Source organism: Rhodnius prolixus, unplaced genomic scaffold (genome assembly GCF_049639745.1).
Source record: "Rhodnius prolixus isolate KJV_2025 unplaced genomic scaffold, Rpr scaffold_5, whole genome shotgun sequence".
Lineage (NCBI taxonomy): Eukaryota > Metazoa > Arthropoda > Insecta > Hemiptera > Reduviidae > Rhodnius > Rhodnius prolixus.
In genome coordinates this window covers 38,018,510-38,045,564 of record NW_027411624.1, presented here as the reverse complement: position 1 = coordinate 38,045,564, position 27,055 = coordinate 38,018,510, and the positions used below count along the sequence as shown (strand labels likewise).

Below are 27,055 nucleotides of genomic sequence, written 5' to 3'. Positions count from 1 at the left end.
CTCTGATTGACCAATACAACAACAAACATGCTACTAATATTAATATTCTAATTTTTTAATTATTATTATTATTATTTTTTGATATAGAACAGAAATAGTTCTGTGATTAGAAAATATAAGAGAAATTTAATCAAATTAAAACCTTCTTTTCAGCTACAAAGATGAAAATTAATATGAAAAAAGTTTTATTTTTTGTAGTATTACTCTGAACGTAGTAAATAATAGAAAAGAATACTTGAAGAACAGTTCCACAGTTAGAGAATCTATTTAGAATCAAAAGAGAATGCGAATTACCTAATAAATAAGGTCGTACTTGCTGAAAATATGGAAGGATCCTTCAAAATAATGAAATGGGTTAACAATAGCGGATTTAACCATATTAAAAAAGTAATAAACAGTCTAAACATCCTTATTAGAAATTCTATACATCTTGTTCTTACATTAAAATTAGGAATGGAAAAAAAATTGATGTATTAAAAATAAACGTTTGGGAGGTTATTTAATGTTTATTTTAAGTGTCAAAGTACATGTTCATACTACCTAGCGGTGATCACTGGAACTAGTTTCTATGTAACATCTTACTAGTTCAAGCTATTGCCGCTAGATAGCACTGGCCATGATCTTAATATGTCTACTTTCTTTTCTATTCCCAATTTACTTTAATACACTATTTTTATTACTAAAATATAATATGAAGTAATTCTTCAATACATGTTAAGTATTATAAAATGATATGAAACCATAAAATCGAGAAAAAAAGGAGTTCGCTAGGTAATGGATATGGAGGTTACTATGTATGGTAAGATCAATGCGAACCGAAAAACTATTATCCTAAAGATTTTTGATTAGGGAGACTGGGATTCACTGACGATTGGAAAAGTAGTATCCCATGATTTCTGTCATAACTACTGATTGCTCCACGAGCAGCAGCTACAGCAGTAGCAAAAGGCTTAAAAGAAGTTAAATGCAGAGTTTGTTTCCTTCGAACTAAAGAGTCGAGAAACAGTTATGTGAATGAGTGGGAGAATATGGAGTCACTCTCCAGCATGAAGAGTCTGATCAAAAGGACAGGTCTTGAGGGTGAGCTTTAAAGTGAGGGGAACCACAACAGATCCAAAGGGGTCGCAGTGGCGCAGGCCTTGAGGCCGCCCTAGTCTAATCTAATCTAAGGGCATTGCGGAATAATAATAAATAAAAGGGGACCGAGAACTGAGTCTGAGGAACGCCAGCTCGTACGGAGAATGTATAGGATTAGGCAAATCATGATTGATTCAAGTTGTCCATGATCCATACTTCGCAAACTCTGATTTCTTACTCTTTTCACGTCCGGACATCTTTGTAATATCCAGGGCAATCACCAAGGTTCAGCTTAAGGAAGCGAACAGAAGCGACAGAAAAACATTTCAATAGAAGCTCTAGATCATAATGATTTAATGAAAGTACGTTATTAAATAAACAAAATTGAACTTTCTATGAATTTTCATTATTGATTTTCATCGCACACTACACTTGTCGATTTGTAAAAACATTTATCGAAAACAAATATGTCCCTTGAAAACTGAATAACTAAATTTACTTGATCGTAACACTTTGTTATTAATATGGGTAAGAAAAGTTAATTGAATTGTAACGAGTGCTTGGTGGATATTAAAGTAAATATGAGAAAAGGGACAAGTGAGAAAGATAAGCAAAATACCTTATGAAGCCGATGAAAATGGAAAGGTCTTGTTCACATAACACTTGCTCCTGCAAGTAATTCTCATTCTACTCCTGCTCGTTGGCACTAATACCATATTCATTCCTATTATAATATAGACAATAACTATTAGCAGCGAAATACAGAACTAGTAACTTCATATCAGGCCTATGTATCTACGAACCCATCCGATCCAATATTTCAACTGAAGTGCCGAAATCACCAACATGTATAACAACTTTTTTTTTCAAGTCCTAAAATTTATAATATATACATACATTTTCTTATATTGGCAATATTATAAATTATGTATGTTACTTAGTTTAATTAACTTACTTTGCTATGAACTTTATTAAGTCCAAATTTATGCAGTTTAATTTGATTTTAGTAAACAAAATTACGCAGAAATTCATTAAAACTTAATGCAGAGTGTACGTTTATAGTAAGATTTCATAATTATTATATTGAATGTTCATCTTATTTTATTCTGTGTCCTACTACGTATTATTTCTAACAATTTTTTTTACAGGTCTTAGTACAGCCTTAAGTTTTACGACTTTCATCTATCTCAGAGGTAGGATTACCAGATTACAGTAGAGACCTCAACTTCACTGATCTCATTGCACCGCACTACACTTACTGACTGAACAGACTGAGTAAGGAAGGTTACATGTTGTTATCCAAAATATTAATGAATTAAACAGTTTTGTAAAAATTATGAAATAAAATTATTGAAACCTAGTATTTGTTTAAAACGTCTGTTCAATTTTTTGTTTTTCATTCTGTGCATGTTTTTAGAGCTGAAAAGTTAGGAATGTATTTTATAAGAGGGAGGCGCGAGAATTTAAGTTTAAAACTCGGACATTGTTGCATTGTCACTGCGAAATAATCATTGATAAGTAAAATTTGAATGAATATGCGTTTCTAATCATTTATAAAATGCGTACATTAGTAAAATCTTTAAAGGAAAACTTTTAATCAGCACAGAACATGCAATATGCTGGTATATTCAAGCTTTCTGTTTGTATATTTCTAATACTTACATTTCTATGCCTAGCAGAAACACTTCAAGTGTTATAAGACAGAAACTAAACGATTTAAATGCACAACAGCACATTGACCAAGTAATAGCTCTGAGTGAAAGTACCTGTCAAACAAAACTACTTCAGATTATACATACATACATATATTGATTTACGCGTTTAGGTGCTACGTTGTTTACAAAAAAGTTAACACATGGAGACTCACTAGACTTATAAAGGACCACCTTGCACTCACATTTAACCTTGTTGGTGACTCACTAGACTTATATAGGACTACCTAGCATTAATATTTAACTAAGGTGACCAATTTTTTTAACTATGAAGGACGAAAACATTTAAGAAAATAATACTAAAATAAATGAAACATTTGGTTTATTCGAACAAAAATGCACTAATTATGCTTACATCTCTTTTAATTAGTTAATTAAATTAGTATTTTTCGTTTGAATGAATATTTTGTGTTAAAATATCATTTTCTAACTATTCTTTATAACTAAGAAATATCCTTCATATGACGTGTAATAGTTTGATGCGGTTTCTCTGAATACAGAGATTAACAGATTAGTTTTAAAATATCGAAAAGGAGGACATTGATCAAGGAAGGACAGAACCTACAAAAGGACTGTCCTACCTAAAGGACGATTGATCACTTTAATTTAACCATGTTGGCGACTCACTAGACCTATATTAGGTAAGGGCCACCTTAATCTCAGGTTCAAGCTTTCGCTGCTATCTAGCTTTCCTGCATGAGAGCCTTCGTTTCCCCACTTTACCCGTCGGAACAGTTCAAAATGGATAATTTCATAAAATGTTTGTCCTGTAAAATATCATTTGTGATACAGTCAACAATCCCTAAAGTTTAGTATAAAAACCATCTCAGAGGTGTTCACAGCATGCACATTTGAAAATTGCTGGAATTAAAACTAAAATAAAACAAAAGGTTTTTAAAAAATTATTATTACATAATTTTATTTACAATAATACAAATTGAAATTAAAAACTGTAATCAGCAGAACATTTAAATTTTTGTTCATTTGTCTGCACAGAACAGATAAAAATAAAAAGTAAAAAATTGTTTAAATTTTGACAGAAACTACATTTACTAACCACACGTTACAAGCATTAAAGAGATTATTAGTGAGAGAAGTAATGTAGACTGCCCTATTTTTATACATAGGAATTTCATTATTTCTAATAATAAAAAAAAAGTTTGGAGACGTTTGAACATAATTTCCAAAATTAACAAAAAAAAAAGAAAAAAGTCAATATAAAAACACTTGATTGCCAACAATTAAAAAAAAAAATCACATTAACCATGAAATAGCAGGTGCAATCTTTTTTTTTTACATAGGAACAAAAACATCAACAACAACAATAATAATAATGGTAATAACATAAACATAATTGGCACAAACTTGAAATTTTTTTAAAGCATTTATTTGTTTTATATTAAATAAAAAATTAAGATGAAAAAAAACATTTATAAGCGGAATTGTGTGTTAACGCAAAAAAAGTAAACAAAAAAAATGTATTATAATGTGCCCACGTTAAAAGACAAGAATTTGCATAGTAAAGGCAAAAAGTCTAATTTTTTTAATTTTCTATAAAAATAATGGTCACTCCTTTTTTCAAGAAATGTAAGAAGCGCACTTTTTTCAGTCTTCTATTAAAAAAAAAGAAAATAAGAGTACTGATTCTGATTTCTACACATCAACCAAGAGGAGAAGGCATTGCCTTTTTAATGCAATGACCGGAGAATTTTTAATTCTTATTAACAAAAAATAGCGTCAGAAAACCATTTTGTTAGATAATAGTTGTTTCTTTACCCAGTCAGTGTTGGAGAGCAAAAGATCATTCTGAGTTACCAAAATCCAAACAAGGCTATTAAAAAAAAAAATGTAATTTCCTAAAAAATGGAAGGTGCCCAGAAGAATTGATTTTTTTTGAACTATCAGGCTGCGGGATAACGTCAGGATTACAACTAAACCGAAAAATCAAAAGTTTTTGAGGACAACACAACGGAACAAGAGTTCCTACACTGAAGAAATTCGTTAAGATTAGCGCAAATCCCACGCAGCATAAAAAAAGCATTGAAGTTACTTAGCCCTGATAAGTTGTTGGACAAAAGCTGTTAAGTACAGTACAGTGTATTAGGAGGATCTGATCCTTCATAAGGCGTACCTCCGAACAGTACATTAATAATGCTTCACACATCTCTGCTGGTCATCAACAAGAAAAAAATAAAAACCTTCCCCTCAGTTACTTCTTTTCTTTGTTTGGTTAAAAAAACCTAAAAATTTCCTTGGCAATCATTAAAACAATGTATTACGAAATGAAACACAAAAAATAAATTTAAAAAAAATATAACAGAAAAATTATAAAACATTCACAAAAAATTAAAGCCATGGTTTTTTTTGAAAAATAAACCATATTACACGACAAATATATCTTTTTTAAATATATTTCATTTTTATTATTTTCTTTACATTATTTATCTATCTTAATAAAATATAATGATACAAATTGTACAGAGGACAAATCTTATTTACAAACGTTAATTTATTACTCAAAATTTCCATTTTTTTTAATGTATTGAATGTGAAATTTTCGTTCGACGGAAATTTTTGAGGGAAAAAGACGTTATTTTTTCACTCAAATTAATTGTTAATAAAATTTGAATATTTTTTCTTGTTTTTTGCATTTATATATATATATTTATGTATATCATTCCAAAATATTTATATTATGTATATTATATTCTATCTATATATAAAAGATTTTTATAAAATATATTTACAAATAAAATGAATTTTAATTACAGTATACATGGTACCCTCCTAGCATTATAACATGGTCACTGGGGTTTATCTTTTCTTTTATTTATAAACTAATTCTATAACTTCTTTTTTTTACATATATTTATACGCCATATTTAATGTATGGTTTTACGTAAGAGAAATATTTGGGGGGGGGGGGGAGCATGGTCTATTTAATGAAGTTAAGCCGTGTCTTCCCAGATTTTTTTTTTTTTTTAAAGGAGGTTCTTGAGCGAAATTAATTTACAAAATTCAGCCTTCTCTTATAATGTTTACTCATAAATCCTTTCTTATTTTTTTTCTCTCAAAATTCCTTCATTGACAAATTCCTGGACACACAAATCCTTTGATTAGATTATTAACGAAATTTATATATTAATAGACAATTAGTAAATTATTTTTAAATACAAAAAATAAAATATTGTTTTTGTAAGGTGTGGAGAAGAATTGATAAAAATAAGAATAACAGTATTATATAGCCAGAAAAGGTAGTTATGAAACCTCAGGGAGCGGTGCTAAAATGCTTCACTCTCAAGCCTAGCAGACTTGATAGCGAAGCTTAAGCAATAAGATGTCGTATCTAACTAAACAGACTATGAAAGTAATAAATAAAAACAAAACAAACAAAAAAGAGGAAAGCGAAGACACAGCTCTAACTCCAAAATAATGAAATTATAAAAATTAAATATTATAAAAAATACAGATAAAGAAAAATAGAAAAATTAAAAATGGAATGCTTAAGAAATTAAAACAAATTATAAAAAAAAAAATGTAAAAGCAAAATTAAATAATCGTATATCATTATGGTGAATTAAATATTTGTTTAGACAATTTAAAAACATTAAATGTTTATAATAAAATTAAAATATTCAACTGAAATATTAAATTTTAAAACAAATACTTAAATTGAAAAACAGAAAAAAAAACTACGCGTTACTTAATCATGAGTGCCAGAGATGTTTGTTAGCAGCATCGACGGTAAGACGGGCCGGAATCCTTGGTGAGGGAAGAGACAGCGAAGCCCACACATCAGGCCAGAACCAGGAGCGAGTTGGATGATGCCAACAAGTGACTGAGGCTTCACAGGCTCAAGCAAAAATAGGCTGCTTGACAGGATACCCAAAACTCAGGGAGCACCTGAAAGAAGCTGGGCTTAATATCTGATGGCTGTATATCCAGAAATTTGCTAGTTTCTAGTATTCCTTAGGGGATTAATGCCTTAGTCACCGCAACAGCAGGAAGGGATCCTAATCTCTCGTGGTAGCATTCAATCTCAAGAGATATAAATTTGTTTTCAAGGCCACCCTTAAATAGGTTAACTCTTATTTCGAGGAGCTAGAGATAAGTTAGCTGCGAAGCATCATTGAGCGATTTGCTCACAATATATCGATTTTTTTTTTAAATAGTTTGGTTTTTGTTGATCAAACATTCAATAAGATTTCAATAACAAAGCAATCTAGTAGAATTCAAATTTCATGTTTAAAATGATCAATGTTGGGTGGAGACTTCTAAATTAGTCAAAATAATGTACGGAAAAGGGACCCCAAGTTATCTCGATTAATACAGCTTACAGGAAGTAACAAGAAAATGTTGAAAATTAAATTATAACCGTTTCAAACTAACATAATCACCTTAAAATCTAAATAAACTTGCAACCGATAATTAGTGGAAAACTCAAAACGCAGAGAGCAGATTCCTGAAAACTCCAAAAAAATATTCAGTACTCTCTCTAAGGAGCTTAAGAACCTAGGAAGTGCATCCTCTTCCAAAGAAGAAGGCAAAAGTTCTGGATATGGGCCCGTTTTTAGAATTCAAGTTGCATGAAGTGCTGCAGATTAGCTTTAATTTCATACAAGAGGAGGACGCTTAAAAAAAGTGAAGTAAACAGATAGATTCTTAACTTTTCCAAAAATAGAAACTTCAAAGTTAATAAAGGGACATCAGGATCTGTAGCAATTTCCATGATTAAGATTTTTTGAAGGGGAGAGGGAGCGATCTCGCTAATACTTCTTTGGGTTTTAAATTTTTAGCTTCCCGTGCAAAGATATTAAAATATTTCGATAGGTACTATAGGACTAAAGTATTCTTCTAATTAGATTACGATCTAGCTTTTTTAAAAATTCCTTTTATAGTTAGTTGATGTTATCATTCATATGTTAATTAATTTTCTAATTATATTTACGTAATGCATAAACTAAAAGAGTTAATATGCGCGTTAAACACCAAAGCTTCGAATATTCTTACTTTAAAATGAAGTATTTTTAAAATTCAATTTCATTACAAAAAAAAAAAGAAAAAAGAAAAAAAAGAGATTCATTGAAACTAAACAATGGCAGAGATTTTCAATCCAAACATCTACATAACATCAACAAACAACTCACAAGGATTTGCCATTGCTATCCTGAAGGACTGCCGGCTACCAGTAATGTCTGCGTCAGATGGTAGAGTAGCTCCTCCTCCGCTTCCACCACCGCCTCCTGGAGGTGTGGCCGTGGCCGCTGAAGAAGAGCCACTAGATCTAGAGTTAGATCTAACTTGAGTAGCCCGATCTGAACTACCAGAACTTTTCTGACCAGTTGTCTGACCTCTTGTCCGCGAACCATCACTCCCAGAACTTCCACCTGTGAAATTAAAAACACACTTTATCTAATCCCTAGACCAAATTTATGATTTAGGATATTTCTTGCTATAAGCAGTGCCGAACAAGGGAATGGCTCAGGATGGCTGTGTTGAGAACAGAGCCTTTGAAGCGTCTAGCACCTTTTCGGAATACGTAGCCTTTCATGTTGTAAGTGGTCTAACCGTAGCGTTGAGTACTTTCCTAATAAGCCTGCGCAGGTAACCACATGTTAGAGGAAAATATGTAATTCCTTGGGGAAACGGACCATTTTTATGAAAAATGAGATTTGCTCACAGTCTGATGAAAGTGCTCCGCTTAGCATTGAGAAACTATCATTTAAATAAAGATGCTGACATTTTACAAGAGCATAAAGCAAAAAGTTTACACACCTGAAACGGCACTATGAACTGTATTGTCGTCTGCAATTGTGGCTACGTTCCTGTGACCTTGTGGCAAGGGTGGTGGTGGAGGAGGAGGAGGTGGTGCTGCATATCCTCCGTACACTGAAGGTTCGTTATTTGTGTAACACTGTGAGTAGGAGAGTGGTGCGTATGGTAGGAAGGTGGTTGCGTAAGGATGTGGACCCGCCTGAGAACCTGACCAGCCCATTGGTGCTCCAGGATGGAGTAGGCCACCTGCACCGGCGATTGGAGGTGGTAACGGTCCTACTGTGTCATGGTCTATATCGCCATCCAATTTAAGACTGCATAGATCTAAAACACACAATTGTTTTTTTGTCACTTCTTGCATAATCTAACTTAAGTTTTTTTTTTTATTTATTTGTTTTTTTTAAAGCTTAATATTTACATTAGTGCACCAACCAAAAAGCTATTTCTTTATAAAATGTATAAGTTTTGAATCGATAAGATCAGAATTTAATCTCACTCAGTTTAGCAAAATCTGCACTGTAATTCGTAGCAATAGTTTCATTCGGCCAGAGAGATAAATATCGTATTGTTTGTTATAGAATAATGTATAATAACAAAATTAGATCGTTGTATAGCAGGTATGATTGCATAATGTGCAATATAAATTCATATTCACAAGTTTCGAAACATATTTCAAATAATATCCAACTTTCTATTGTTAATATATTCGCATTATGTATTCGGACTAGTAAGTGAAAGATCTCCCTAGCTCGAGCGGTCAGTAACTACGAGATGTGTTCAAAAAAATAACCGAAATTTTCGTTTTTTGGAAAGAATTTTATTTATTCGTCCACAACAATGTTATCTCCTTCAAAATAGTCACCATCATTATACACTTATGTCAGCGCTTTTTCCAATTCCTCGAAACACTTCTTAAAACTCGTTCTTTGAGATAGCTTTTAGTTCTCTCAGCGATGCGTTTTTTATCTCATCTACGCTTGCAAAATTACGTCCCTTTAAGGTTCTCTTAATATTAGGAATAGAAATGTACGGAGCCATACGGAGGCTGGGCTTCATTGCAGTGCAGCCAAAAAATTACTAATAAGCAATTCTCTTAGTGACTCCTAAACAACTTTCATTCGCCGCTGTTTTCGTTTGAAATTCAACAATTTTGCAACAAATTTTGTTGTCACACACTAGAAACCCACAAAACCCCCCCAAAAATTCATTACATGAGCGCATTGATTGCCAATATTATTAGGTTCTTCTCTGATTGTGATTTGGCGATCATTCATAATCATTTTTTCCACATTTTCATCAGTTTTTGGAGTCCAGGATACTCGACAACTTCAACTTCTACAAGGCAACGCTTATACCACTCGTAAACCCTTGTTTTACTCATAGAAGAGTCATCAAAAGGAATATTTAATATTTTTAAAATTTGTTGCACTTTATTCCATTCTTACAGCAAAATGTAATACAAATTCTCTGATCCATTTTTCAAATCGCTGATCCTACGAAAACGTTTAATTTCATCGAAATAAGCAACCTTATAGCATTAGCCCATCTTAGCGAACAAGAAAAGGTCGATTTATTCCATCACCGTAAAAAAATGACTCAAGATTTAAGGTATTCGACGAATGCCTTTTTTTGCCTGTTCTTAAGTGGTATGTACTACACAGTAACTCTGGATGAAAATTTAATAGCGACAAGTCTGGAAAGTATGCTCCAGTAAGGCAGAACTTAGATAAATTTGCATAAATATAACCTTATACATATGTATATCCTTTTAGACACCTGACAATAGACTGAATACCCAATATGGGGTAACACAGAACAGCAACTATTTAGTCAAGTTTGCCAACACAACAACGAAATCACGCCAGACAAAAACATATGTTATACTAATAAAGCGCGAAATTACAAAATTCCGGAATATCTTTTGAACACACCTCGTAATTATTATTTAATTGTTTAAGTGATAATGTAAAGTATGAGCTGCCTACTCTTGTCCACGACAACTACCTAATTTGGTAGTTGGACTTAAACGCCAACTGAAAAAGTGGGTGATTATCTTTTAATAAAGGAATAGAAAATTACCTGCTGCTAATAAATCGCCAAAAATATAATAACACTGTTCAGAGAATGTTATCTTATTCACTGTATGTTTGATATATCCAGCTTTGAGCATTTGTGAGGCATACTTCCTGGCGTCTCGCTTGTCAGAAAGTCCTTCAACATGTGCTTCCAGCCAGTCAACAACGTCAGCACCTGTAATATATAACCTTACCTTGAAGACAAAAAGTGCAATGGTTTATGAAATAATGTACGATTAAAAATCCAGTGTGAGATACATACGACTTTCTCTGAAGACAATTATTGCAATTTTAAATTTAGAAGTTTCTTAAAAGTAACGTAAAAGTGAACATCACATAATTTGGGGATTGAAGATACTGACCAGAGATATATGATAGATGCCAGATTTGGTATATTTCGAGGACCCCTGCTTCTTTCATTCCTTGATCTTATCAACTAACCTACTCTCAAATTTCCTAAAAAAACTTTAAAAAGCTTTTCAATTTTCACATCCTCACACAATCTTGTAAGAACTCATCTCATTTTTTTTTTTTTAGCGCATCAACAGCTGAGGTTATTAGCGCTCGGAGCTTTTTTCAGTGCAGTGCCGGCCTCCGGACAGTGTTCTCTCGTTACAGGCAACACTGTCCATCACCGGACAGTGAGCTGTAAGAAGCTCCTAGGAAGAGAAAATCTAAGGGTCAGCAGCTGGATTCGAACCCGGGACCTCCGCGTGGGAATCGAGTACGCTAACCACATAGCTAATCCCTTCCCCCTTTTTTTTTGTTTTGATTAGGGGGGAATGAAAAAATATTCCGTGAAAACTACTTTAATTCGAAAATTTGACACAATTGCAAAACTTCCTCTTACTGAAGCGTAAGAAAAAGGAAAACACCTTTCATGATGGCACCTACATTGGTTATCGGGCTTGTGAGTGTTACATTCAAAAGCATTTTCCAATTTGGCGAGATGCAGTTACGTCGATTTTTGTTTTGTTGATCAGCTCCCCGAAAACCGCGAAGATATAAGTGCCGAGTTATGTAAATATTCCTATCGTTAAAGTGATACCATAACGCATAGAAACAGTACTTGCTTTAGGATTGTTCTTCGAAGCCATGGGTGCTCAAATTTGTAACCGAATATATTTCCATTTATGTATTTTGACGTACTTCGGGTTTGGCGGAACTTGAAACGCCGTAAGGCTCGCGATATATACTATTGTAGTTAGTATTCATCTATATCTTGGAACCTATTTAATTTAGAATTCCTAACTTACCAATGAAAGCATTTGGAATGGTGATTTTCAACCATAAACGATCCCTAACTTCCAAGCCAGAATCTGGCCTTGCCATCGCCCTTACAATAACAGACATATCCATATTGATTGATAATCTCATTTCATCAATGCCTAAATCAGGAATGGAAGAAGTTACAGATGAACTATTTGAATCTAACGTTGAAATTGATGGTGGTCTCAATGGATAAGGTTCACCTGTAAAATAAAAAAAAAAGTATTATAAAAATTAAAAATTTCTTTTTTTAGTTATCTCGAAAATGTGAAGAATGATGGATAGATGCGTCATACCAATACCTCTAATAGCAGCAGTATGAGCCACCCAAGCTCCTGGATCTATTGGTCTCACTGGTTCTGTCCTTGGTATTGTGAAATATCCTTTAGGATTGGGGTCCCAACATTTGGCAACTACTAATTTTATAGGCCTGCAACATTTAAATTTAATCAAGCAAATGAAATTATAAATAAAAGATTAATGAAGAAATCGGAAATCCATCGCAAAATACTAAGGTGGTTTGGTTTTAGATCGAATAGGTCTGTGACAGACTATATTTTCAGTTAGGTATTTTTTGAGAAATGTCATGAGCAGAATATGGAGATGCATAATCTCTTCACAGATTTTAAAATGGCAAATGACCGAGTTAATCGAGAAGGCCTATTTAAATGTTTGATAGAACTTGGTTTCCCGGAGAAACTAATAAGACTGGTGGCTATGTGCTTGAGGGGAAGTTTTGGAAAAGCCATGGTCAAGCACAAAACTTCTAAAGAATTTGAGATCAACTCGGGCACCAGACAATGACACAATATTTAATATTGTTTTAGAGGGGATTATAAGAAGGCTATCGATCAGTCTGGGTTGCCATTTGTCACTAGGATGGTATAAATAAGTGTTAGCCTATGCTGATGACGAGACTTTATTGGCATGAACTAAGCAGAGTTAAAATTGACCTTCTTAGGAATGGAGACAGCGGCCAAATTTATGTTGAGGCTAGATAGTAAAAAGATATTTCTGAACGTAAGAGTGGGGGTTACACTATTAAAGGTGTCAAAGATTTCAAATATTTGGGCACAGTGTTAACCTACAAAAACAATGTAATAAAAGAAATCTGAGGACGGAAGGCTGCTGGAAATAGTTGCTTGTAGGCTCTTCAAACGTGATTAGGAATAAAAATGTATCGAGAGTAACGAAAATAAGACTTAATAAGATATTGCTGAAATCGTAGTCACCTACAGCTCAAAAGCGAAGGTTTTGGCACAAGCGGATGAGCAAAGGTTACGCAGGTGGGAAAGAAAACTCTAAAGGAGAATATTTCAACTAGCAAGGAGAGAAAAAAACTTGAAGATCAAGACGAACCTAGAATTGGCTGAACTGATTGAGGAATCTGTTGTTGTGTCTTCTATAAAAGACGGCGATGACTGAGACACATTCACAAGATGGAGGATGTATGGAGTCCAAAAAAAAGCATTCTGGTAGGAGAAGGACTCGAAGGCCGAGCATGGATGGGATGGCTGAGGATGAAAGATTGTAGTGGCTCATGCTCAGGCCCTTCACCGGCTGAGATGGTCAGAGAGTAATTAAGTGGTATCCCCCACTCGTAGGTTGTGCAATTTTATATCTAGGTAAACCTTTTTTACCTAATACAGTCAAGCCAAATAAATGTTACCAATTTATTGAAGTAATCGTATTCTCACCCTGGTTTCTGCACCACTTCCCTAAGCACTCGCACTGCTTCGTCGTTGGACATATCTTCAAAATTTATATCATTCACTTGTAATATCATGTCACCTGGTTCTATTCTACCATCTAATGCTACAGCACCACTGTAATTAGGGTTTTATTGTTATTCGTTCAATATGTTAGAATTACATATAAATATATCAAAATTTGAAAAATAAATAAAACCTACCCCTTCATGATGGATCCAACATAAATACCACCATCCCCACCTTTATTACTTTGACCTACAATAGAGATGCCAAGGAAATTCACTGTGTCCATGTTTAATGTAACCGTTATAATATTTAATGACATCGTTGAATCGGTTATGCTAGAATAACTGGAAGTCCTAGACATGGGAGCCCGATGTCTTCTTCTTCTTTGTGGACGGCGACGGCCTACGGGTCGTGACATTACACTTCCGCTTTCTAAATTTAAAAGAGAAATAATAATTTTAATAAAAATAAATATCAATTATAAATAATAATTTGGATTTATCCGGAAAAAATTGGTAATTATACTTTTTGTTCAGTTAGTTGGTAACTTCTTATTCATTGAAATTAATATTGCATAAATTTATTAAGTCTTTCTAATAATGAAAATTCTATTCAAACGAAATTTTATATGCATGAGATACTTTAGGCAAGCCGGCACAAATGTAAAGTCACCATATACAAATTAATTCAATAAATATTTACGACTATTAACGTTATATGCAGCATAACAATAATGCAGTTTCGAACATTCAGCACTTAATGCGTGTAGTGTAGAAATAACCTACTGTTTAATTCAAAAATGAAAGTAAATTGCCAAACAGGTAAGTCAGTAAGACGTGTTATTTGGCCACCAATCAGTCTGTGGTATCAATTCAAGATCAGTACTGAACATTAAACTTAAGTAAAGAATTCATACATATTGAAAAAATAATAATAACAATGAACGATTTCAAATTCAAAGACTTTAAATTATATGAGGGAAAGAAGGATCTTTAGCAATGGTCAGGTAGGGAAACTGCTAAGAAAAGACGCCTTGAAAGAACCTTTTGTGGGTTATATAACTAACCTTTTGGGAAGGCCCCCAAAAAAAGGAAGAAGAAGAAATTATTTTTTGGAAAACTTTTCCAGGATTAAAACACATACTTAACTTTTGCTCTATTATTATTTAAAAAAAAAAAAATTAAAAAAAGATCAAGATGAAAAAATATGAAAAGCACCCAAAACGTTGTATAACAAATAAGGATAAGAACACAAAAATCTTTTGTCCATTGTCGAAGCACCATTAGCTAACGTTAGGAAGGTTTACTTTCAATTTCCCCATAAACAGAAGGCATATGGACAACATAGTGCCCTTAACCTAAAATTAGCAAAAAAAAAAAAAGACTACATCTTGTTTGTTATATAATCGAAAAGTTAATATTCTTACCATCGTCTTCTGTAGCGTGCAAAAAAATAATTTTCTGTTAATAAAAAAAAAATGCATTTTAATAGAATTATTTTAATTTAAAATTATGAAAGTACCTAAAGTAGCTCGATCTACAGATAGGTTTGTAGCTCTACCCGTGGTTGTTGTAATCCTACTGGAGGCATCATCGTCTTCCAAATCTTCTTCTTCTTCTTCATCACTTTCTAAAAAGGAAGTAGTTTCAATTTCGGAAGATAATATAGAGGAAGACTCATAGTGGTGATGATGATGGCCGTGAGAAGGAGGTGGTCCTCGATGGTGGTGACCTGACCCAACATGACCGTGGTGGGTTACGCCTCCTAGAACGGCATGGTTTTTACCATGGCCGTTTACCTTTACGCCTGCAAATTATTTCAGAAAGTTTGTAGACAATTGTAAATAATGTTACCTCACCCTTTGCTCTTTTGTAACTAGGAAATCTAATTGATTCTACCTAGATATTTAAAAGCAGCTTTGAACTTAAAGGATTCAATGCGCGAAAATTTTATAATTTTGTAGAACAGGATCGTTTGCCGTCATGATAATATTAAATCACTGAAAATCTTAGGAGTAACTGGATTAATTGCAATATGGCGGAGTACAACTATATTACCCTCAGGTTTGGAAACACATTCAATATCCTCAGGAATTTCAAAACAAAATTACTGCCAAAACTGTAGCATGCTATAAATAATACCGAAAATAATCCTGAATGTATGCTTTTGAACTCAAAACCATATTTATTTCATGGAATAAACAGTACCAACTGTTCCAATGAAACATGTAAACATGTGGGTTGTTTTTTGGCAAAAAGTGAAATTATTAAAAATTAAAAAATAATTATACGTAAAATTTGAAAACAGATAATCTCTTTTTTGGACGAATTAATTTTTTCAAAATAACTAAAAATATAAATAAAAATAAAGTGAATAAAAAACAAAAATACAAAAAATACTAACTAACCATTAAATTTGAGATATTTGTCATGGCCCCTGGCCTCATGATGACCATGATGGGCTGAAATATAAGCACGAATAAATAATGGTCTAAATAAAACAAAAAACACAAGGCATAAATAACTAAAACAAAAAGAAGTAGAAGAAGAAAAGAAAAAACTAACAAAAAAGCGCAACTAAACGCGATTTGTTAACCTAAAGAAACGGGGAAAAAAACAGATACATTTACAAAAAGTCTCTTGACACAAAATAATCTTATTACGATTTTTTTTGTACTACTTACCGCCAGGTCTAGAACTAATAACTGATTCAGTTTCAGTGTACGCAAGATCTTCCGGATGTCCATGAACTCCGTGGCTGCAACAAAGAAATATTTATCAACAACTAAATGATTTTATACGGCCCAAATTATTTTCTAGCAAGCGATGATAACCAGCTACTCGCTATGCTTATTTCTTAGCTCTTCTGATTCATTTAACGCCATTTTAAGTTTAGTTCTTGCTATTGTCGAATAATTAACAAAAGTTTTGACTTTTTTCCCTAAACTGCCGTCAGAACATTAAAGAAATCTACCTTGTTGATTCCAGAGTCGTTCCTAATAATAAATAGATGAAGAACTGATTTTTTTTTTCTTTTTTGCCAATTACAGTACAAATTTAAAGATAACCCTTCAAATTTTCCACAATATTATCTTCAAAATATACAATTTAAGATTTATAGATTAAAGAAAATATAGATTTTCTGTGTTTATTGAGTTCTTACTTTCCAAAAAATCATTTTTATGGGTATACCATATTGATTGGAAACTTTTAATATATAATTAATTTTTCATCAATTTCATTCATAAACGATATTCACTACTTTAGTTCGTATTTACGAATACTTACATACTTAAATTAACTTCGCGGGTTTAGAACATTTGCAAGTAGCCAGTCATTAGATAGTTAGGCCTGATTCAGATATAATCACTTATTCAACCCTAAAATTTTACAGCTCTCTGATTTAAATTTTTTTGAATAAATGATCTTTAATCGCGGAAAGCAAGAAAGAAGAGGATCTATAATGCAACATTAAATTAGCGATGCTATAGTAAACAAGTAGTTCCAAAACAACCCTAAACCTTGCAAAGATAAGCCTAATATTTAAAAAGGTACTCAAAATTAATAAAATTAAAAAAAAATTGAAACCGATGTTTAACCATTTGAAGGCAAAAGAAACAAAACTTTCAAAATATGTCGCACTTAAAAGCGAAACTATCTTCCGTTAAGGGATTATAAATAAAGCTCCTTCGATCAAAAAGCTTTTGTTCGCTCAATCTATCTCCAACACAAGCATTAAATAAACAAGTTTGTTAATTATAAAATTTCCTTTTTGAGGGGGTCTTTGAGTGCATTTAGCAGTTCATGCTGCAGTGCAGTAGGTAACGGATAGTAATAACTATTCAATGTTAACGATAAAAATGACACTTTTATAATTAAGAGTGTAAATTTAATTTTATTCTAAACTGATGAAGCAAAATATTAGTCTGCAGTAAACCTTCGCGATGAGTTTTACGAGGGTCGTTTGAAAAGTGCGTGCAAAAATAAAAACTACTTAATTTTTTGGGGTGACCCTTTTTTATTTTTCAACATAGTCTTCTTTTAGGCTTATACACTTCTTCCAACGCTGCTCTAGTTTGTTGATCCCTTCCGAATAATAGGATTTGTCCAAGTCTGAAAAATAGCCATTCGATTCTGCAATCACCTCCTCGTTTGAATAAAATCTTTTTCCCGCCAGCTATTTCTTCATATTGGGGAACAAATAGTAGTCCGAGGGAGCCAAGTCTGGAGAATAGGGGGTATGTGAAACGAGTTGGAACCCTATTTCCATTAATTTAGCGACCACAACTGCTGAGGTGTGAGCTGGTGCGTTGTCGTGATGGAAAAGGACTTTTTTGTGGGCCAAACGTGGGCGTTTTTCTAGCAGCTCGGTTTTCAAACGGTCCAATAACGATGAATAATATGCACCTGTAATAGTTTTACCCTTTTCCAGATAGTCGATGAGGATTATTCCTTGCGAATCCCAAAAGACAGTCGCCATAATCTTTCCGGCCGAAGGAACGGTCTTCGCCTTTTTTGGCGCAGATTCCCCCTTGGTAACCCATTGTTTAAATTGTTCTTTGGTCTCAGGAGTGTAGTGATGTATCCATGTTTCATCCACAGTGACGAAACGACGCTTAAAGTCCTGCGTATTCTTCTGGAACAGCTGCAAACCGTCCTTGCAACGCTTCACACGATTTCGTTTTTGGTCAAGCGTGAGCAATCGCGGCACCCATCTTGCGGATAGCTTTGTCATTTCCAAATGTTGATGCAAAATATTATATACCCGTTCATTCGAGATGCCCACAGCACTAGCAATCTCATGCACCTTCACTCTTCTGTCATCCATCACCATATCATGGATTTTATCAATGATTTCTGGAGTAGTAACCTCAACAGGGCGTCCAGAACGTTCAGCGTCACTTGTGCCCATATGGCCACTCCGAAAATTTTGAAACCACTTATAAACTGTTCTAATCGAAGGTGCAGAGTCACCATAATGTTTATCAAGCTTCTCTTTAGTCTCCTGAGGCGTTTTGCCTTTCATAAAGTAGTGTTTAATCAACAGACGAAATTCTTTTTCGTCCATTTTTTGAAAATCACTAGACTTCCTCGATTCAAACGAATGCCAAATACAAAGAAATAGACCGATCTGGCTGAAACTTGTTGTGTGTTCTTCCAAGAGATGCTACTAACTAAACATAACCTCGATACGCGCCAGTAGTGCTATCTCTCTGACTTTGCACGGACTTTTCAAACGACCCTCGTAAATTAATTTGATGATATACCATGTAAATTCTAAGTAAGACCGTAAAGTTCACAAATATCTTTAGTTATATTAAATTATAAGCCAAAAACATTAAAACATTCGTGGAGAATAAACTAATTTTCGTTTCGATTACGATAATTAAAGGTACGGTTTCCTTCCTTCTTGCGTTGACTGAGGGATGTTAGTTTTTTATTGTGATCAGAAATAGAAAAATATAGTTTCCTTCTTCTCTCATGAGAGAGTTGATATTTCCTCTCTTAAGCTTCTTATATCCTATAACAATTCTTATGTCGTACGTGTTGGCGACTTGAATGTTAGATTTATTCCCGCTTTCGTTAAATATTCGTTAAAATATAAAGTCACACGTATGTATGTTTGTAACATAGATAGATGTAAAGCATTATAGGGCGAAAGTCATAGGCAAATCTTTTTACAGCAACATGCAACGCTACATATCTTATCCTAGAGTCCTGTTTTTTTCTCTTTAGAATCTATAGCAAAGCATTGCCAAATTAATTGCGGCACTCAACTCATTAGTTTTGAAGAACAGATTGAACCTTAAAATATTAGGATTTTCGTCTGTACATTAAATTTATAGGTTGCCATATAATATGATTTTCTTTCCGGAGTTCTTCACGCGATTTATCGTTCGGACACATGACCTAGGGCAAATGCCTCATTCTAGATTGTTCCCAATTTATTTTTAATTGTCCCTTATGTACATCTTGCTTCATATTCCAATAATATTTGTGGTTAATCGTCCACTTTACTATAGCACTTTTTTTTTTTACTTTATATAACAAAGTAATGAAGATAGCAATACATGCAATTTTCAAAATAACTTTCACAATCAAAACTTTACAAAAACACTGAGGAAACCACAATAAAACAAGAAAATAGTTAAGAGCTCGTTAAAACTGTCCGACACTTGTACAAGGGTTGATAGGACTTTATAGCCTTATAAGTTTTAAAGAATACATAATAATTAAAAAAAAAAAAAAATTGTATTAATTACAAAAGTTGACTTTATAGAGTTTACGAAAGGAAAAAAAGTAAGTAACTTACTGATCTTTATGCCTTTCTGATGGATTTTTTCCATCAGAGTGGCTAGCGCTTTCCGTGCACTGCGAGGTACCGTCAGAAACATTGCTACCTTCCGCAGACACCAGCTGAAATTTGAAATGATCAAATGAAACTTGTGATTGGATGTATTTATTATTACTGAATTTGAATCTTCCTAGACTCACCCAAGAAACAACTCTTCCATTGAAACAAGGCAAATGTGCATCGTCATCTACTATCTCTTCTTTAACAACCCTTAAATTAGTAAGATTAAAATTAAACATTAAATATTAATGTTTAGATTAGAAACATTAATTTCTACTTCAAAAATGATTTTTAGTGGATAAACAACAGAAGATAATTAATTGGTTTGATGAATTCCTTAATAATAGTAGCTCCTTAATTTCAAAACCTTTAGACGTGATTTCTTTTATAATATCTATAAAACACTTTTAACTTACCCAAAATCATCGTCCATCGATTTAAAGAAGTACTTGTAGTTCGGCCTATTGAGGACATTTTTAAAATCAGCTAATGTAACTTTTTCGGGGGCTATTGCTAGTTTCACTAAATATGGAGTTTCTTCATCATCTATATGATAAATTACTTTAGTTTCATCCATTATAAAATACAAGCAATTAGAAAATAAGTGAAATGAATCTTAACGCATTTCACTGTTTTCAATATGGACGTCCATCACTGTAAAATCACTTAACTTTAATAATAGTCATTGTTGCCAACCAGTTAAGTTTTACCTAAACTTGAAACTAATTTATGGGCTTGGTTAAACAGTGTAGCCATCGTTGTAATTTATAGCATTAAAGAAGGTTTCTTGTTTATTAACATAATTACTACATTAGTTTCCCACTACAAAAATTGGAATTGTGCAAGGGAAATGACATAAATTACGCCGTGTATTCTAGTTCTATCGTTCCAAGAGGAAGCAACTTTGATTATGTTTTTGCCTTTGCCAATCTTATCATGCTTAGATAACACTGTTATTAAATTGCATGTTACGGATAAACGTTTCTTTTGACGAATTAAAATTTTTAAAAACAATAATTTTTATTGATTTGTCTGTAATGGTTTTAAAATATTCTGAAACTCAAGGCAACTACAATGAACTGCTTGTCACGTCAGATGTTAAGTACGTATTCAAATTTTATTTATTACCCTAAATTTGTATCATACAATTAATATTTGCTTTTCCGCTCTTTTCTAGAAAATCAGGATTTATTTTTGTTGGTCTCTTGATTTTCGTAACTGTGTGGTTCCTGAGTAATAGTATTTTTTGGACTTATCTTAAGCTAGAACGCAGGGAGGCCTTTAAGGATGGTTCGTGTTGGTGATTATTTCTTCTATAACATAAAAATCATTTTTGACAATTTCTAATTAACATTCAAATATAAGTTATTGCATGTGATCCCTCATCTACCAAAATTATTTTACCTTTGTGATTATTTTGTTACGATTTAAATTTGCCAAACATGTTTTTACTTCACAGCATGATTAGTTTTTAGGATGTATATACTCCGTTGTTATTTGTTTGCTTGCGATTCTGTAATTTATTCTCTTGCTACAACGTTTACTACAAATAAAATTTTATAATTAATAATGTTTTATCAGTTCTGTGGCATAACAATTATGACGAACTTCAAAAAATCTACAAAGAACGTTTATCAAAAAATTTAACCTGGAGTTCAGGTCATGGAGTGAACAGTGATCAAAATGTTATGGCTAATCCATTTCGTATTGTATGCTATTATGTCACGCCATCTAATTTAACAAGATCTAGAGATTTGCCACCTAATTCTGTAGATCCTTATTTATGCACACACATAATAATTGGGTTCGCTATTATTCAAAATGCTACAATCCAAACTAGATCGCCTACTGATATTCAGGTAAAGTAAGAATGTTTTGTTTATTGTTTTGGAACAGAATTTTATTTTTTTTCTGAATAATTTTTGAATGTTTTAGATTTATAAAACTATAGTAAATTTAAAAAATGTAAATCCACAATTGAAAGTACTAATATCTGTCGAAGATTTTTCAAGTGATGGTGAATTTGCGAAAATGGTTTCTTCTGATGAATTAAGAACAAAGTAAGTCCTTAATATAAAGGAATTTTCAGGAGAACTTCTGACCAATTCTTATTTTTTGTTCTCTTTTCTCCATTCTATGGTTTTCATTTATAAGTTAAAACCATAACAAGTACCTTAAAAAAAAAAATGGTAGACCTAAAAAAAAAGTTTTTGAGACATTCTTCGAGGAAAGAAGGAGGCTAAGTGCTATCATGAATGCCTTCACTTATTTAGATTGATCCAACGTTGATAAATATTATTATATTTATTTAAAACAAAATTCAATTAGAACTGAAACTTTCAAAGGTACAAAATTACTCAATTAAGCCTTTTACCCCCCAAAACTTTTAACTAATCCACTGTATCAATTTTATGATCAGATTCGCAACTAACACCCTCATCTTTCTAAATTCTACTGGCTTTGATGGAGTGGATTTGGATTGGGAATTTCCATCATGGCCAAATGCAGATTTGATTCAAGTGAGAAATTATACACTTCTTCTAAAAAAATTTCGCCATTTAATAAACAATAGTTATATGAGTAGCAATAAAGATTTCGTATTATCCGTGGCAGTAGCAGCTCCGGAGTTAATTATGAGGCAGTCATACGAAATACAACAAATGTCGGAGTAAGAATATCTTTTAAATATTCATACATTCTTTCACTACTATTTTCAAACCTTTTTTTTTTTCTTTCTAGACAGGTTGAGTTTGTGAATTTGATGTCGTATGATTATCACCTGTACAGTCAGTATCTTCCCTTAACTGGACCAAACGCGCCTCTTTACCAACGAAATGCTGAAGAAGGATACATGGAAACACTTAATACTAACTGGTCGGCAACACATTGGGTCGAATGGGGAATGCCTTGGACTAAAATCAATGTTGGCATCCCTACATTTGGTCATTCGTTCAGGTGAGTAAATAATCATTCGTTCCTGTATTTGTGGTAATTCACGTTTATCAAATTGACCAAATAAGTCCGCTAGTGTTGCTGTGAAAATATCTGGCGATATGCCATTTATCATTTCTGATGCAGGCTAATGCTAATTTTCTAAGCTTGGACTTTACCTTCAGTTGCCTTACAGTCCTTGAAAATATAGCTTTTTGGTTAAAACACCTTTGCCATCTTAAGGAATCGCTAATGTCCTGAAGGACTCCAAATCTACTTGGCAGACAACAGTATAGAAGACTTCAAAACGAAGGAGAGCTTTTAGTATCTCATCTGTCCAATCTGATAAGGAATCTGGAAGTAAAGGTGTTAGTATCTTTAAGGAGTATTTCATTTCTTTTCTACTTGTCTCCATCCGGCTTTGATAAGCAAATAATTTTTATGTTGACTTATTCACTTATGGGGCAGGTGATGGTCCAGTGGTTATTTTATATTTGTTAGAAAAAATGTATAGAAAAGTATGTTCTGCTTCCGTTCCACAACTGATTGGTAGCTGAAATTAAGCCTCGCCTGAAAAAATAGATTACTCTACTTTACTTTACTTATAGACTTATTAACGAGGATAATAATGGTTGGAATGCACCAGCATCTGGAATTGGAAAAGAGGGCAAAGGCGATGGTTTCGTGTCCTACCCTGAAGCTTGTAAATTTATACAAAACCCAAGTACTACCCATGTATTTGATGAAGAATATGAAGTACCCTATGCTTACAATGGAAAGGAATGGATATCTTATGATAGTCCTGTTAGTGTAGAATTAAAAGTAAGTTTCTTTCCAATTTGATCTTATTTGTATCTTATCTCTATTCGTTTTTGTTTAAGTTTTCTACCATTATCTTTCATTATTACCGCCATTTCAGGCTAGATATGTTAAAAACAATAAATTTGGAGGAGCCATGATATACTCATTGAATTGTGATGATTTTGAAGGTGTATGTTCATCGATAAAATTTCCCCTTACAAGAATAGTTAGTAATATTTTGATGAAAGATTAACTTTTGCAACATAAAAGTGCTCAAGATATGATTATGAAATGAAAAACTGGAAAAAAAAATTATAGCAATTTCGGTAGGTAAAATTGTTTGATCATCTTTCGAAGAACCAAGCACTTTCAACAATAATTACGTTTTTACTTTGCGAACAATATTGTACATCAAACCTTTATTAAATTAAGAGAAAAGTTATTGATTTTGAAAGAAGAAAGAATATTGTCTATTTCAGTCCTTAGTTTTTATTTTTTACCAAACTTTCGTCTTTAGAACTAGTTAGATCTTCAGGGCTTACGCTATTAACAAATATAATATCATTTACATTGTTATATCTAAGATTGGTGTTCTTTTGTCCTGTCTGTTTATTTATGTACTGTTGCGTCGTATGGCTCTCGTCTTACATTGTAGAGTATTGTTCATCGTTTTTGGTGACTGATTTATTAATTAAATTAACAATTACATAAACAAACAGGACAGGTCAGAAGACATATCATCTTTAGATGTAACAATGTAGAATATATTATATTGTTTATAGCGTAAGCCCTGAAGTAGTCTTCGGTCGAAAGCTTTACAATAATCATAATAATAATAATAATAATAATAATAATAGCGCTAATAACCTCAGCTGTTGATACGCCAAAAAAAAAAAATAATAATAATAATGACTAAAATTGGCCATATTCTTTTTTCCTTTTGTAGGTTTATATAGTTTATTATATTTATATCGATCTCAGTATTTCTTTTTGTGGACCATACAAATTGCAACACACTAAATTACATAAGTTTAAAAACCTACGTAGGTTAAAAATCTATTATTATAAAGTAATTATTGAACACCTTTTTCTTTTCAATCAGTTCAATCAATTCACTTTAATTACCTTGTAACCCGAAAAATTTCTTCAACAATTTCCCCAAGACCAAATACGAAACTAAAAAAAAAATTGCATCATAACCATTTTAGTATTTTTTATAATAATAAATATAGAAATATTTCGATTCCTAAGTATATAGTATTCGTTAATAAAAATGCTCAACTATTTTATATTGGTTAGTTGTTATATGCCCATTCCTAGTACAATAGAAGTCAAGTAATGTTAACCATTTTAAATATTATTTTTCTAGTCATTAGAAGCAATATTTTATATACATATTATTTTAATGCCCGAGTAGAACTGGAGGTTTCTAATGTCTTTTAAGAGAATCGTTTTGCCAACGAACTTTTAAGGCGTTCAATTTGTTTGTTAAAGAACGCGCTTAAAACATGCTTCATTGAAAGAAAAAAAAAAGTCAATGATATAATTGAAATGTTTAAAAATCGGTTTACAATAGTTTAGCCAGAGCTTTTATACTGTTTCTACTTCACATTCACTTCTATCATAGGGGGCAAACATAGGTTTGTATGAGCCTTCAACTAAAACTATAGAAGCACTAGTTTTTTTTTAGCAACTCGTTTACATTGTTTAAAAAGACATATAATTACTTTAATTTATTTTATAATATATTAAACTAAATTTTTATTTATTAATTTAATTCATATAATAATTAATTTACAGTAATTAAAATGTGATTTAATTGTAACTAAAAGGTATTATACTTGTTAAAGATGTGCCAGAAGACATTTTAAATAATCCGGCACATTTATCTAATGTAGAGAATGCAAATAATGCTTCAAGATGTTTTACATTGTTAAACAAAAATAAAAAATTATATATATTATTTATTACTGAAGATTCAAAAGAGTTGCTTTTACTATCCTATCAGTTATTTATAACGCCACTGTCAACCTCTATGAAAATTATTATCAGAGTATCCAAGAATTTCAAGGTTCAACATTAGCAATTTTTAATCGTCTTAACTGTAGAAAATCATAGAATTTGATTGCGGAACTGTTGCCAAGTAAAATGAATCAACAGCATTATTTCACAAGGTCATTTTGTGAAATTTATTAAGAAGGTAATAAAGGCTATATAATATACAATAAGATACGCGATTGGTAATAAGATATTGCAAGTTTAGATCATCTGTTAACGTTCTATTGTTTTTTTATTTTTCTTGGGACTGGTATGTTCTTATTTGATTCATAAAGTTTAGAATCATTAATGACCTCCTGCCTTCCCCCAAATAAATCTTAGAACCAAAGTGATTTAGGCAGGTTAAGTGATTAAGCTAACTGTGATGTAAGAGAAAATTAAAAAGTGATCGTTAAGAGCCTTTTACAAGATTATCGCAACGTTCAGGAGGTGGGGGAATTTAGATGTCACATGCTTCAGTTGACTAATAACGATCGTAATCTCGGTTTTGAAAGCAAGGAAAAATAAGTTTCAATTTCTAGCTTTTTCAAGGTTCTTGTTCCCTCCGACAATTGCGCTAGACTTTTACGAACACTGGATTCCTTAAAACGATACTCAATGCTTCCTCTTATGGGTACTAGGCGAGAAGAAAAGCGGTATCTGGACAGCTCGCAAATTAATGTTCAAAAATGTGAATAAAGCCTAAATAATGCAAGAAGTTCTTTTTTTATGCGTCACTTTAAACCTATTTAATATTTTTTATATTTCACTTTTTAAAGTTTGTTAATATTAATGATTTAGCAGCAACATAGAAGAATCAATAATCAACGGCTTTAACTAATTATAATTGGTTTATGTTAATACTCCTTTTATAGATCAATTTAAAAACTTGCATTTGTCATTTTATCCATCATTGCTACGGTGTTTTTCTTTAACATAACGTTTAGAATTTTTCCCCATGATTACAATGACATTTGTTTTACTAAATCGTATAGTGAAGAAGTTTACTTCCACATTTATAGTAACTATCAGGTTCTCGGGACAGAACTTGAAAAGAGAACGTTCAAGTCTCCTTGTCAACTAAGATTAAGCTAACTATGATGATGGTAGAGAACCTGCATTGCAGATATAATAATTTAAATTGAATAATTTTGAGAAAGAAGTCCAAGAAGAGGACCAAATGGTTCATTTCGAGGCCGCATCTCGGCGATAAATAGTTCTCAGATCATATTTCGCAATTTGCTTATCCTGAATTTGCTTATCCTTATATGCGTAAGAATGTAATACATAAGAATGTAAAATGTTG

At 32.4% G+C, this 27,055-nt stretch overlaps 2 protein-coding genes across 11 annotated transcripts; one reads left to right on the top strand and one right to left on the bottom strand.

Annotated features, from left to right (window-relative positions):
- Window positions 1–1,696: 1,696 nt before the first annotated feature.
- Window positions 1,697–20,701, bottom strand: dsh (Segment polarity protein dishevelled). Of its 7 annotated transcripts, none has more exons than XM_074136307.1 (16): window positions 20,397–20,701; window positions 20,121–20,190; window positions 19,939–20,042; window positions 16,310–16,383; window positions 16,034–16,087; window positions 15,148–15,432; window positions 13,821–14,058; window positions 13,606–13,734; window positions 12,205–12,338; window positions 11,896–12,111; window positions 10,644–10,814; window positions 8,565–8,888; window positions 6,493–8,176; window positions 2,033–5,884; window positions 1,881–1,950; window positions 1,697–1,801 (listed from the first exon to the last, which is right to left on the bottom strand). In XM_074136307.1, the coding sequence occupies exons 1-13, from the start codon at window positions 20,555–20,557 to the stop codon at window positions 7,911–7,913; spliced, it is 2,226 nt and encodes a 741-aa protein (XP_073992408.1). In that variant the 5' UTR covers window positions 20,558–20,701; the 3' UTR covers window positions 1,697–1,801; window positions 1,881–1,950; window positions 2,033–5,884; window positions 6,493–7,910. The 7 variants fall into 7 exon arrangements, with proteins under 7 accessions (XP_073992408.1, XP_073992410.1, XP_073992412.1 ...); XM_074136309.1 differs by having other exon boundaries at window positions 2,033–6,692; window positions 7,937–8,176; XM_074136311.1 differs by having other exon boundaries at window positions 7,937–8,176.
- An 87-nt stretch (window positions 20,702–20,788) lies between these two features.
- On the top strand, window positions 20,789–25,689 carry LOC141458396 (chitinase-3-like protein 1). 4 transcript variants are annotated; one of them, XM_074136317.1, is made up of 8 exons: window positions 20,789–21,082; window positions 21,158–21,276; window positions 21,562–21,839; window positions 21,916–22,040; window positions 22,400–22,499; window positions 22,724–22,935; window positions 23,520–23,733; window positions 23,831–25,689. In XM_074136317.1, exons 1-8 carry the CDS (start codon window positions 20,946–20,948, stop codon window positions 23,963–23,965), a joined length of 1,320 nt encoding a protein of 439 aa, XP_073992418.1. In that variant the 5' UTR covers window positions 20,789–20,945; the 3' UTR covers window positions 23,966–25,689. The 4 variants fall into 4 exon arrangements, with proteins under 4 accessions (XP_073992418.1, XP_073992416.1, XP_073992417.1 ...); XM_074136315.1 differs by having other exon boundaries at window positions 20,791–21,082; window positions 22,400–22,648; window positions 22,720–22,935; XM_074136316.1 differs by having other exon boundaries at window positions 20,792–21,082; window positions 21,158–21,270; window positions 22,400–22,648; window positions 22,720–22,935.
- The last annotated feature ends 1,366 nt before the right edge of the window (window positions 25,690–27,055 follow it).

What these genes read in the sequence shown, in the direction of transcription:
- dsh (XM_074136306.1), bottom strand. Translation starts at nt 20,557, where the DNA reads ATGGATGAAACTAAAGTAATTTATCATATAGATGATGAAGAAACTCCA. An exon ending in TCAGAAAGGCATAAAGATCA is followed by an intron (nt 16,384 to 19,938) that starts GTAAGTTACTTA and finishes TCTTTGTTGCAG; the next exon opens with CCACGGAGTTCATGGACATC. An exon ending in CATTCCAAATGCTTTCATTG is followed by an intron (nt 10,815 to 11,895) that starts GTAAGTTAGGAA and finishes TATATATTACAG; the next exon opens with GTGCTGACGTTGTTGACTGG.
- LOC141458396 (XM_074136315.1), top strand. Translation starts at nt 20,946, where the DNA reads ATGTTACGGATAAACGTTTCTTTTGACGAATTAAAATTTTTAAAAACA. An exon ending in GGCCTTTAAGGATGGTTCGT is followed by an intron (nt 21,277 to 21,561) that starts GTTGGTGATTAT and finishes ATGTTTTATCAG; the next exon opens with TTCTGTGGCATAACAATTAT. An exon ending in ACATTTGGTCATTCGTTCAG is followed by an intron (nt 22,936 to 23,519) that starts GTGAGTAAATAA and finishes CTTTACTTATAG; the next exon opens with ACTTATTAACGAGGATAATA.